The sequence below is a fragment of the Antrostomus carolinensis genome, unplaced genomic scaffold, assembly GCF_000700745.2.
Source record: "Antrostomus carolinensis isolate BGI_N321 unplaced genomic scaffold, ASM70074v2 scaffold33732, whole genome shotgun sequence".
In the NCBI taxonomy this organism is placed as follows: Eukaryota; Metazoa; Chordata; class Aves; order Caprimulgiformes; family Caprimulgidae; genus Antrostomus; species Antrostomus carolinensis.
Genome location: NW_010298167.1, coordinates 1 through 13,372, shown reverse-complemented (window position 1 = coordinate 13,372; position 13,372 = coordinate 1). Strand labels below are relative to the sequence as shown.

At 42.5% G+C, this 13,372-nt stretch overlaps 2 protein-coding genes across 2 annotated transcripts in view; one reads left to right on the top strand and one right to left on the bottom strand.

Moving 5' to 3' along the window:
• LOC104520630 (hydroxyacylglutathione hydrolase like) overlaps window positions 1–603 on the top strand; it is a gene marked incomplete at its 5' end in the record, with an annotated part of 5,319 nt that extends 4,716 nt beyond the window's left edge. Inside the window, one exon of the mRNA XM_029083586.1 lies at window positions 577–603. Coding sequence (XP_028939419.1) covers window positions 577–603 — 27 coding nt within the window. The remainder of the gene's footprint in view (window positions 1–576) is intronic.
• Window positions 604–633: 30 nt separating this feature from the next.
• CIAO3 (cytosolic iron-sulfur assembly component 3) lies at window positions 634–12,084 on the bottom strand (the record flags this gene model as incomplete). The annotated part of the gene is made up of 10 exons (XM_029083587.1): window positions 634–936; window positions 1,967–2,124; window positions 3,184–3,321; window positions 6,585–6,657; window positions 6,903–7,032; window positions 8,197–8,315; window positions 8,660–8,794; window positions 9,503–9,635; window positions 9,986–10,129; window positions 11,989–12,084. Coding segments are annotated over 10 exons (1,365 nt in total), but the record flags the coding sequence as incomplete, so codon positions are not given.
• Window positions 12,085–13,372: the final 1,288 nt, after the last annotated feature.

Sequence of the window (13,372 nt, the reverse complement as noted above, 5' to 3'; positions counted from 1 at the left end):
TATAGACAATGATAATTAAAGGAAAAAAAAAAAATCACTTCAGCTTTTTCTTCTTAAACATTCATTCAAGTCCCATTTCAGCAGGCGATACAACAGCCCTAGTGATGATGCTTCTCCTGTGATGCCACCCGCTCTGACAACCCAAAGATCCTCCAGCAGGACCTCCAGGGCAGCCAGTCAGGGGCAGAGATGTGGGAAAACAGAACCCAAGGTTTCATTAGGCCATTTATAACTAAATGAGGATGTCTCAAGAGAGACAGCCATCAAACTGAGTGCTGTGAAAACAGAGCAGAGCCTGGACGAGGAATATTGCCGTGTAGCACAAAGCTCAGCTCAGCGAGGCTCCAGGGAACTGCAACCCAAATCCTCTGGTACCTTAAACTCATCAGCTCTGGTAGGAATAGGGCTGTAAAGGGAGTGCAGATGCAGTTCTTCAAGCCTGTAAGGGCCAGGATGCATTTTTAACATGTGGTTTAAGTCCATGTTTGGTTTTTATTTACATCACTTCAATAATTATCAGGCTGCAGGAATGAACATTGCCTGCCTCTATGCACTTTACCTTCTCATCCCTAACAGGAGACAGAAATTGCCAACTCCCAGTGATGCCACAGAACTTCAGCTGCCTTTTGGGAATCTTAAATATAATGGAGTTCAAAAGGCACTGAGTATCCGTGTCTGGGCTTCACAGCGTCACTCTTCACCATTTGATGTTGAATCCGGTGCTTGTTTTCTCCACTGTGTGGTACTCTGTGTGCAAAGCTTCTGCAGCCTTTTCTGACTCCACACCACCCAACCACTGCTCATAGAGTTCACTCACAGTCCTGTTCTTCTCTGGAATTTCAGTCTTCAGAGACTCATACAACCTCTCAACTTGCTGAAGCTGGTCCTTGCTGGATTCACCATCTAGTTTGATCTGACCACCTCCATTTAAACAACCTATGTGCAGCAAAGGGAGAAAAATGTCACTGAGTTTAGAAAGCTCTTCAGCTTTATCAGGAAAAAAAACCCCAAACCAAACAAATTCAGTTAATCTGCACCTGCAAACAGTTACAGTAATTAAAACACCCTTGTAATGGGGGTTTACTCTGCAGTTATTTAACACCAGGAGGAGATCACCAGCCTGGTGTGCCCTGGTGCTCATTCAGTGTGCAGCCAGCTGTGAGAGAGGGTGGCCAAGGCAGGCTGGGACCTGCCAGGGAGGGAAGAAGAGGGAAGCAGCAGCAGGGAGCTCTGGCTCCCATGTCATGCCTCCAGAAAAGGGCCAGAACACAATCCAGGTGAGAACAGCCTTGGAGTCTCAACTGAAGGTAAGATAAACATGCCTGAGATATGTTCTGGGTTTGTTGTTGGAGTAGTTGTGCTACGTGTGGAGCTACACAGCGTGTGGCTGCCCTGAGCAGTGTCCTGGTGCTGAGCAGACTCTTGGGGAGAGAGAAGCCACTCAGGGTGCCAGGAATGGCAGACCAGTGTCACTTCAGGCTGGGTTCAAGCTGTCTGTGCTCTCTGGTAGCAGATTCAAAGAGAACCAGGAGGGAGAAAAAGGAGGACTTGGATAAAGTAGGAAAGGAAATAAAATAAGTAGAAAGAGCCTCTCCTCACCAGCCATAGCAAGTGTTCTCTAAAAGCATTAATGGTCAATTTTGTGCAGTTTTAGAGGAAGAATCTCCCCATGTACCAAAGAGCTCAAAAACCAGGAGGACCCCCTTAAAAGCACTAATTATGCAAACTTTGTGCAATGGAATTTAGCTGTAATTACTTAAATCCTGAAGCCTTACTAGCTCCTAGGTAGGAAAATACAGACACAAACAACTGTGAAACTCTGGTGCTTGTGACTATGCATCTCAAGAGTTTGAAGGCTTGGCCACAATATTGGGGATGTGAGAAATTCCCTCTTGTTCTATTTTAGTTCCAGTTTCATAGTTTCTTACAGCAGGATTGTCACAGTGAAATCCCTGTGGGGTCTTACCTGATGGGCAGGCCATGACTTCAACATAGTGATAAGGTGATTTCCCTCGTTTCAGCTTTTGCACTAAGTTCTGTATGTTTCGAAACCCATATGCCAAAGCAAACTGGAGCAGGACTACTCCATCCTTCTCCAGTGTCACCTCCTGGAAGTCTTTGTTTCTGAGGAATAAGAACAGAGAAAATATCTCATCCAAATCAACTTCTATTTTAAACTTCAAAGAGTTCTGTGCTAAAACAAAGTTCTTTGTGAAACCTGATTCGAGAAAGCTGTCCTAGTTCTTTGCCACCCAAACAAAACAGGTGAAGGAACCAGTTCACAGATCCTTTTCCAGTCCAGGTTTGAGGACCTGCCACTGGAACTGAGTGTGCTGAAGAGCACCTGTGCTGAATAAATCCTTAAAATCTAAGCAAATGGGGCCTAAACAAAAGTTTCATTGTGACTGGCCTTCCAAGTTGGCTTCAGCCAACTTACACATTAGTGAGGCCACTGAGAAAACTTTTACATTGTAGTGGGTCATAAAACCAGGGAGTAAACCATTGCTGAAGGCTTCCAGACTCCTGAGGTTACCAGAAATACCTGTTCCTGATAAAATAATAAGTAATTTGACTTTTATCAAGTCAAAGTTTAGCACTTTTCATATCAGACTCTGGGGGACTGTTCCTTCTGCTTCCTGGACTAGAGAATCCTACACATTAATATTGCTAATCAGGGATATAATCCATTACAAATGGTACATTAATATCCTAACTGGGAAGTTTTTTCTCAGCTGAATAAGCCCCTGTGCTCAAACTCAAGTGTCTTGTTTTCTGTCACAACACAGTTAAAACAGAGCCCCAAAGCCCTGACACAAGATTTTCTGTCCTGTGATAGTCGATTAGTCACACAGCTACTTCACTGGTCTGACTGCAGGTGAGGAAGCCCAGATCCATACAAGTTCTGTCTTCTAAATCACTCTAAAAATTGTCTGCAACTTGATACTGGGAAAATCCATCAGGCCAAAATAAAGTGTGTGGGTGGTGAAGGGGCTAGAAGTCTCCAAGGGAAAGGCTGCACAGAGTGCTGGCTGATTTATTGCTCAGCAACTATGGGAGTGAGAAGCCAATTCCCAGGCCTTGAAGTAAAATGTTTAACATTGCAAAGTTTCAGCCCATCAGCAAGAGAATGTCAGCAGAACTGCAACAAAAACAGTGCTTTCTGTTGGGGTTTCAACTTCTTACTTTAAAGGTTTGTACTGAATTGTATCCACTTGGATTCCAAAGAGCTCCTTGGCTGCATGCTTGTATACGTGCTCCAGATAGCCACCAGAACCTCCTCCCGAGTGGCTGGTGAGCTCCTCCTCTGCAGCACTGCTAAACCTGGGGGAAAGGAAGAAAGAAGCAGTTTTAGGGGAATCTTGGAAATAGATTCTAAAATAGAACAGCCAGCACAAATGCAGAGGTCCAGGGGACAAAAAAGCACCAGAATAAGCCACAGACCAGCTCTCTTTGAGCTCCTGGTTTTTCCCTTTCTCTTGGGAACCAGCTCTTTATAGCTTCAGAGCCCAGCAGGTTTAACCCTGTGCTGCCTTTGGGTCAATCTCAGTGGAAATACTGTCACATGCCACACCAAGGCCTGGCCCATGCACTGCCACCTTAATCTTTGTGTATCAGAAATATCTTTGGGAATGTTTGAGTTACAAGGGCAATTACCTGACATACGTATTTTTTTAGCTTCCTGTTTAATACCTCTACAAACATCCTGGGTGACACTTAGAAATAGGAGCAGGGAAATAATGAAGCATTGGTGGTACAGGTCTGTGCTTCTCTGGGAGAATGTAATTTAGCAGAAGTTCTGGCTCAGTCAAGAGATATCTCATCAGTGCTGAGGCTTTTCTGCAACAGCAACTGAAGCAGAGGTCATTATTGAGAGCTCTAGCTCTGTGTTATTCAAAACCAGCTAATTTAGATGTGGTTGCTGGGATGTTGGAGAACATTCTTGGGAGGTATCAGGTCTATGATCACAAGCACAGAGAGATGAAATCCGTGTCACTGTGGTTTCACGTGCTTAAAGTTGTGTTAAAGAGGTGAACAAAGCTAAGGATGCCAGGATGTTTGCTCCACGTATGGCTGTCCCCTGGTTCAAGTCAAACACGTTTCTAGTGTTGAACAACTCCGTTAACATCGGTTCTGTAATTCTAGTTCCGCACAAATAATTCCATCTCACTGACATGCCAAAACGCCAGCAGCTATTCCGAGGTCAAGATAATGTTTCTGGAGAAGAGCTCACCAGATGGAAGCCACAACAATAGCTTTTGTTATGAGAGAGTAACAAGAGGAGGGAGCCGCTTATGAGCGCTCATCAGGCAGCGACACTCGTGTTCTCCCACTAACAGCTGCAGGAGGGAAAACACTTGAATTCAGGCCAAAGGGTTTCAAGTCAAATCAAAGATGTTGCCTCTCACAGATAAAAATCTGAGCTTTGGAAGAACTGCAGAAGGCAACACTTTAGTCTGCAATCAGCCTCAGAAACTATTTTTAATTTGATCTTGTTTACAGGAACTGAGCTTCATTAATAACATGTCTCAGTGTGTCTGGCCTCACGTACTGCTGCTCTCTTAAAATGAGGCTGCCAGTAAGCTCCAGTGCTGGCCTGGAGCAAATGCTCCTACCAGCAAAAGTCCTGGGATTTCTGGCACTTTATCTCATTCTTGCTGCCAAATGTAATAACCTCTTAATGGGTTTTTGCACGTGCTGGAGGATAAAGCAGAACAACAGCGAGTGGATTGCTCATGTGAGTGCTCTGAGTCCTGAGGAATACGTGCTGTTTGTAACCAGCCCAGTCACTGAGGAGGTTCAAGCCAGCAGAGGGTTAGAGAGGCGCTTTATCACCACGAGCATGAGGCCTGCTGCTCAGAATGTACTCCTAAGAAGTTAGCCAGAGATTTTTATCAAGTGATTAGACATTCAGTTCTATGTTATAACTGACACTTCCATAATGGCATTTCCTAAGGGAACCCAAACACTTCAGGATCTTCTTTTTTATTCTCCTCAAGTTTCTGTTAGTGGTGTAAGGATAACACAGGTAGAACAGAAGCACTTGTTTCCATGGGCAACTTCTGAAGCTGTACTAAGGGACTGAACCATGCAGATATTTATTATAGCTGAGGATATTTTTCTTTGTTCATGTGAAAGCAATCTGTGCATAAGTTATGTCAGAAAAAGACAATCCTGGAAAAGGTGTGCATAAATAAATCTGTGCTAGAAAATGTGTCACGTGAAACCTGCACCTACTGATCCACTGAAATGTACCAGAAGGAAACTGAGGCTCTGGGCAAGCATGTTATTTTAAATCTCTTTTCTAAAAATGAAGTATCCCTTACATAAAAGGGATTGGACAGCAATAGCCAGTCTCTACTGCACATTCTCCTTTTCAGAAGCACAGGAGTGACCAATGTTTATGACAATTAAAACTAATCTAGGAACTAGGCTGCATGGTAAGGACACTTCCCTTCACAGCTCTGTCAACATACATGTGCTGATCAGACAATCCTTGAGCAAAGGCTGCCACTGGCACTTGGTTGTACTGGAAAGACTTGAAGCCTGCTTAGAAATAAACCCAACTTGAAAACAAGAGTGCCACATCTGCAGAACAAACTAGTGTCACATTCTACTGGTGTGCTAGGTGCTGCATATTTGGGGTATCAAAATCTCTCCTAAAAACTGAAGGGGCCTGAGCAGTAAATTTTTGAACCATATACTTAATCATCTTTTATAACTCTTACAGGCTGCTGCACGTGTAGCCTTTCTGTTTATTAATGTGCAAAGTGCTACAGAGCCATTCCTTTGAAACTGAAGAGGAGAATGCTTTGGTTTAGTGTTCAGTGAGGAACCACCACTGCATGTCAATTTAGATGAATAAAATGTGATTTTAATGTTTCTGTAGTCACTTAGATCTCTGTGCAGTTGTTACTTAACCAGATGTTACTTTTCAGATGAATCTGAAAGTCTCATCTGGTTTGAACATGGTTAAGATCTCATCTATTTTTTTTTTTACCAATTAAGGCTCCTAGAGATTAGCTGAATGACCTAAATATTTCTTATTTATGCTATAACTCTGGGATCTTTACAGTAGCTCTAATAACTAGGAACAGACACAGGCAAACTGAGACAGTGCAACAACAGGCTTTGGTTTAGCAAACTCCTTTATCACTGATCTAGATTCTTTCACTTTTCAAAGTCTGCAAGTAGATTTTTGTGGGATTCCACCAGCTATCCTGTGAGAAACTAACTGAAGTAGATGATTGTCCTGCAATTTGTACTTCTCTGCACAATTATTTTGCCATTATACTGTTACTGAGCCAATTCTAGCAATCCTTCTGATTTACAGTGAGAGCTGCTAATCCTTGAACTAACTAAAATCTAGAACAAATAGGTAAAGATTCTCCAAAAGTGGAAATTCATCACATTCTGTAGATTAAGTATTTTATGTACAATTGTAGTGATTGATGTGACACAAGAAAACAAATCAAATGCAAGCACATCCAGACTTGTGTATGGGAAAGGTAAATTCTGTTGAACTATAAAAACTGGATGAAAAAGAACATGATTGAAGATGAAAATGAGATTTTTTTTTTTCTTACATGGTATCCAAAGGAGCAGGATCTACATCTGATAGAGATACTCCTTCTTGTTCCAACAACTTTAGCACTTCTCCTAAAACAGAACCACAGATAGAAAAAGTTCTGATTTTGAGGATAAAGGAAAACAAAACCCACAGACCAGTACATAAGACTACATCTGCAATCTTTACTGGGCCATGATTTGCATTATTAAAGTGTAATTACACAGCAATATCCATACACTACATCCTCTATCAGAGACCAAGGGTTATTAAAACTAGCAAATGCCTTCCTCTGAGGCTTACAGAAATTAGCTGGACTACCTCTGGCTCTGCTTACCTGTGGTGATTACACAGTCCACATCACGAGTTTGGTACTCTTGGTTGAAAAAGTCTGGCCTCGAAGCCTCTAGTTTTTTGTCATAACAGGGCATTACTGTTACATGGTATAGCTGGTCAGGTGTTAAGTGCTGGAAGAAAGACAAAGCTGTGCAGTTGGATTGGCCAATATCAAACCTATCTTGAGGGAGATATTTTTCCAGGTAAAAAATGAGAATGATTAAACTAATGCCACCATGCCTCTGGAAACACTCTCCACTATTACTGAACATTTATTTTTGTATATCTATCTATATATATATGCACACACACTTACATATACATTAAATTATTTCTCTCACAGAACCTGATTTTAGTTTGTAGCAAGTGTCAGCAGTATGGCCTTTTACAAGTTTCCCTCCCCTCCTTTTGTTAGTGTGGATGATCCAGGCTAAGTCAATCAGTGAAGTGAATTTCTAATTATGCAGTTAGACAATAAGCTTCCTCCACGCTACTAAAACCCAGCCCCTGCATCAGCAATTAAGAAATCAGCTGGAGTCAGACAAAAACCTCATGACCATCCAAGAAATAAGTACAGGCTGAGGAAACATGTCATTGACTCAAGGCCATTGTTGCAGTATCTTGTGCCAAATGTTCTTAGTAGCTGCCAGTTTTTGTGACAAGTATGCAGATGTCAGCATTGACTTAATGCAAGTGTTAAACCACTGCTCGTTAATGGACAATAAATCATACAATCAGAAGTGGTGCTTAAGTTTCTTACCGGACAAATCTAGGTTATTAGTCTAACTCTAGTCTTTAAAGATCAAATTTATATTTGGAAAGATTCCAAAGGTTAAAGACTGAGGACAGAACTGAGTCAAATTGAAACAGAACATTAAGTTGGGAACAAGCAAATAATTTTTAGATGAGCCATGAGCTGCACGTATGCACTGACCAAAGTTTTGTCTTAGGATAATTTATTTTGTCATTCACCAACTTTAAACAACATGAAAATAACACACACAGAGAAGATGGGAGCAGAAGGACACTGAAAAATAAGTTTCTCTACCCTCCCCAAATAACATGCAGAGGTTTTAAGTAGCCCATGCACCGTGTGCTGAGTGTTGCTGCCCTAGTTGTTAACTTCTCATTAGATAAAATAAAAGTGGGAAAGATGCTGCTTTGTTTGACTTCAGCAAGACAATTTTTACCTTTAAACTTTAATGTGTAACAGGTAGCAAGATACAAAAAATATCAGCTTAAAATGTTCAATTTTAGCAGTTTGCCACTAAGCATTGGACACTTCAGCCCCTTACCTTTTGTTTTGCAAAATAACCCTTGACCAAGGAGCCCATGACCTGCTGTGGAGACTTGGTAGTACTGATATAAGGAATGATGAAACTGCCATGGGTTTTCTCTGCATAGCAAATCCAACCTGGTAAGAGTGTAATTAGCAAATTCAATTAAAAAAATAACAAGCAGTCCTTCACTCTGATCACCCTCCCCTCAACTCCAGACTTAGTATCCGTTAATAACCATTTTCAGCCTCATTTCAGCACAACAATCAAAGGAAGCGTGCCACAAGGTTTGTTTCAGAGCTCACTGTGTAACTGGAGGGATCACTACTGCTATTAACAGAGATCTCTTTGTATTATGAGGAGAGTAATCCTCTAAGTAAATGTATCCATTTAAACTTCTCTGACTAGCTTTCAGAATTTTTCTTCTAGTGTACTATTAGCATGTTATTTGATCATTTCCATAACTAATCCAATACCATACCTGGACAGGCAGAAGCTAACATTGGCAAAGCCTTTTTGTCTTCTGTTTGCTTTCGGAAGCGTTTTACAAACTCTCGTTGGCTCTCCAACAGGCTGAAGTTTCTTGAGAAAGTTGTATCAAATACATAGTGCACACCTAGGCAGCACGGTGTCTGTGTTAGAATTCACAAGGAAGATACAGCAAACTACAACAAAAAGCCTCCAGACAAACTGGATTCAAAGTTATTTACATCTTATTTACAGGTCTCAACCTCTGTAGTTGAGGGGGAACCTTTCCCCCGGCACATCCGCACAGTAAGACGAGCAAAAGTGACAGGAGAAAATCTAAAATTTAAAGTTCCTTCCATTTCTCTGAGCTTATTATGTGGCTGCAGTTGTAGACAGTTTGCATTTTAGCCTTCCAATACCTGAAGGGGCTACAAGAAAGCTGGGGAAGGACTTTTCATAAGGGCAGTTAATGACAAAACAAGGGGAAATGGGTTTAAGCTGAAAGAGGGGAGGTTTAGATGAGATATTAGGAAGAAGTTCTTCACTGTGAGGGTGGTGAGACAGTGTCCCAGGTTGGCCAGAGAAGCTGTGGCTGCTCCTCCCTGGAAGTGTTCAAGGCCAGGCTGGATGAGGCTTCGAGCAACCTGGTCTAGTGGAAGGTGTCCCTGCTGCTGGCAGGGGGGTTGGGACTGGATGAGCTTTAAGGTCCCTTCCCACCCAAACCAGTCTATGATTCTACGATAATGCCAGTTATGAAACGTTATGAGTCCCTGGGGAGGTTAAATCACATCAACCTCGTGTGTTCATCCCAGTTACAGTCCCCTCTGTGAGTAACAGAACGCAGCACCACGCTTACCTAAACCCTTCAAGAATGCAGTCAACTTCTTTGCTGTTTCCACAACACCCATTTTACATCTTGCAGCTAGTGAAGCTCTGGATTGTGGTGAAACAGAAACCACCACCAATTTCTGTTCATTGGGAGCAGCAGTCTTTGGAAAAAAAAAAAAACAAGAAACCAAACACACAGCACCACCATTCAGACAATATTAATATGGCACAAGCAGAACTTCCAGCACACTAGAACATCAGAAAATATCTCCCAGGTTAACTCTGAGGTCAGTGACTTACTACATTAAAGTTCCTTCCCAAACCCATGATTACTTTTTTAAATATTGGAAAGAAGCAGTTAACAGGGAACTGAGAACGTCCTCAGATCCTTCAGATCTCTGAGACTGATTTTTACGAGTGCTGTTTGCACACATGATTTTGTGGATGCATCATAGCAACCTACTGAGACTTTCAAACTCTGCAGCCTACCTAGCCATGGCTTGCCACCTACCTTGTTAAAAGCCAGCACTTTGCAGAGCTCTTCGTGGCTCTGCTGAGTGATTAAAACACTCTCTGCTGATGTAATGCAGCCACTGCAAGCTAAACAGTCGTTCAGAGTGATTTTAGCCTTTTCCAGTTTTTGTGCTCCTCCATCCTGTAAAGAAACAGACTAGACTCAGTTCTGATCACAGTGTAGAATTAGGCAGCAGCTTTCTTCCCCACCTTTATTATATTTAATAACAAAGGGGTTGATGTTTTTATGCTCTTGGTTTATCATGTTAAAAAAGTTATCTTTTATTTTTAGTAAGGAAGACAAGTATCTCTGAAATTTGCTGCTTTTAATAAGATTATTCAGCACACGGATGCAAATATGCTGAGGAGCTTGAGGAAAATTTTAGCAAGACCAAGAACATAACTTTCATCAAGTACAGAACAATTCCTTAGGCCACAATTATCTGTGCTACCTGGTGGGCTGAACCTGCTCCAGAACATGGAAATGACAAAACAAGGGGAAATGGGTTTAAGCTGAAAGAGGGGAGGTTTAGATGAGATATTAGGAAGAAGTTCTTCACTGTGAGGGTGGTGAGACAGTGTCCCAGGTTGCCCAGAGAAGCTGTGGCTGCTCCTCCCTGGAAGTGTTGAAGGCCAGGTTGGATGAGGCTTTGAGCAACCTGGTCTAGTGGAAGGTGTCCCTGCTGCTGGCAGGGGGGTTGGGACTGGATGAGCTTTAAGGTCCCTTCCAACCCAAACCATTCTATGATTCTATGAAATTATACTATCCCAGAAGCAAACAGGGTCTGTCTTGCTCGGGTTTCATCATGTGGGTGGCTGAAGACTTGGGTCAGCATGGTTAACAGCTACGCACTGACTGCAGCTGCTGTTTTAGCCACAGAATTGTAGAGCACAGAGATCCCAAGCCCTCAAGCACCAGCGTGCACTGAACATCACCCTGGAGAAAGCACACCAGCTCTGTCACCTCCATCAGACACTGCTCGTGTTGTTGGACAGCCCAGGAGCTGGTTCTGCACAGGAATTTCACTCCCAACAGACTGAGGAACCAGAGTACGAGCTCACTAACATTTTTAATGGATACTTGTGTGTTCTGCAATCTTTCTGTGTGCAGAACTTACATGGACAGTGCTGGGAGAACTGTAGGGCAGCCACAGTGTGTGGCTTGCCACGGGAAGGAAATATTTTCATAATATTTGACCCCAATAAGTCAGTTTTCCCAGGAGATTCTCCTCTGAAACTTCACTCCTCAATACAGTCAGAAACAGGCCAAGCAATTAGGTACTACTAAATTAATATCTTAAAATAAGAAACAAGACTTCTTTGGAAATGCTGTATCCCCCTTTTTTTAAGTCAAAAGGTCATCATCTGCTTAAAGTTACAAGTACCATTGCTAGATGAACTCCCAGCTTGGTTCACCAAGAAATGCTAACCTCTTCTGAGTAAACAGGAACAGAATTCTCCAAAACTCAGCATTCATTTTGTAAGCAGAAGGCTTATGAAATCTGTAGGCTATTTAATAAATAATTTGAAACATTATTTTTAAAAAATCAGAGCAAAATTTGAGAGCAGCTATTTTAATCTCTTTGTGAGCGAGCACTCTGCTGTATATAATATATATATTATAATATATATAACACATAATGCAGTAAGAGAAGAGATTGTCTCAAACAATCAGGGCATTGCTAATACTTGAGTGTTGATGGCAAAAGAGACTTCTGAGCTTATCTGCTCTTCCACTGAAAGTCATGGCTAAGTCATGTCAGCGTTTCAGAGCATAAAAGATGGACACAAAATCAGAATTACTGCTTATAAACCCAGGTAATTAAAAAGTTGGACTTTGGAAAAAAAGATATGAGAATGCTGACAGCAAGAGCAATACTTTTATAATGTCTTGGATCTCTTTAAGGCATTAAATAGCTGTAGTCTATTCAAATACATAACAATACACTCATGTTTTCCGGATATTTTACACAATAATGAAGAAAAAAACCCCCCACATACCTGATTGATCTGAAAATAGCTTCCATCTGCTTCAATTCTGATCTTGGCTGCTGCTTTTCCAGGTTTTTTTTCCACTTTTACAGGTTTGATACATTCCTGAAGGAGAAATAAAGCCCAAAATTGAGGAGGAGATGAGCAACCGAGTGTGGAAGAGGTGGATTGAATACAATCTGGGATGATCAAACCCAAACACTAGTTCTGGAGTGAATGCTGCTTCCTCTCCCTGAAGCTGTGCTGGATTTACCTGCAGCCTCTATAAACACCGAGGGGAAATGTAAAAGCAAAACCTGCTTACCCCTTTTTTGCAGTAGGAACACTTTTCCAGCATCACACCAAAACCAGAGGGCAACGTGGCTGTTCTCTCTGCAGAACTCACTGTGTTTTACAGAGCCTTGTAAGGAACAGAGTTTGCCTGCACACTCCTCCTCTCTCCCTCCCTCAGAGGCCGGTGCACTCTCCATGGCAAGTGTTACCCGGAGGAGGCGTGCTCACCCCGGGCTCCGTGGGGCCAGTGCCAATGAAGCTCCACTGGATGTGGAAAGGACCCTGATGACCTCAGGTGGACTGCTTCCAGCTCTCTGTATTGTTCTGTGATGAAGTCTCAAGGGTGTTTTTAGTGTTTTGATGCAATTTTTGTTGTTTAGGCACCTTGTGACTCCTTGTCCGACTTCTGCAGCTACGATTGTTTTTGCCTTTTACCATCCTCGCTCTGCCAGCATTTTCAGTTCCCCCCTCCCCAAATTAATCCGGCTTTACTACATTCTGCAAGATTCAGAGACTAGCAGGAACAAGTCATGATGATTCTTCAGTTATGCTCACTGAATAAAACAAACAGTGATCTCTACTTGGAACAGAAAAGCGGGTCACGTTGTTTCCACAAAAGACTCCAGCAGGAAACCCAAGTGCTGCAAGGAGAGTTACTGGGGTTTGCTATGCCCCATCCCACTGACCTCATTTCAGGATCATTTTTCTGCTGTATTTGTCAGCAAATACATCCAGGATTACTATTTTGTACTTTTGCTAGTGCTTGAAGACTCCAAAACGAACAGTCTTGACCTGTCCTTGCTGCTCATTCCCACCTCGCTGCCACCCACGCTGGCACAAGCATCTGTGTGGTTGTTGAGTAGCGAGCAAGGAAGCTTGTTTAGGGTTTAAGCTTTTATTTTTGGGAGTCTAGATTAATCTGAAGAGGCTCCAGGAAGGCTGGGGAGGGACTTTGGCCAAGGGCAGGGAGTGACAGAACAAGGGGTGATGGCTTGAAACTGGCAGAGGGGAGATGGAGAGGAGATGTGAGGAAGAAATTCTTTGGTGTGAGGGTGGTGAGACAGTGTCCCAGGTTGGCCAGAGAAGCTGTGGCTGCTCCTCCCTGGAAGTGTTTAAGGCC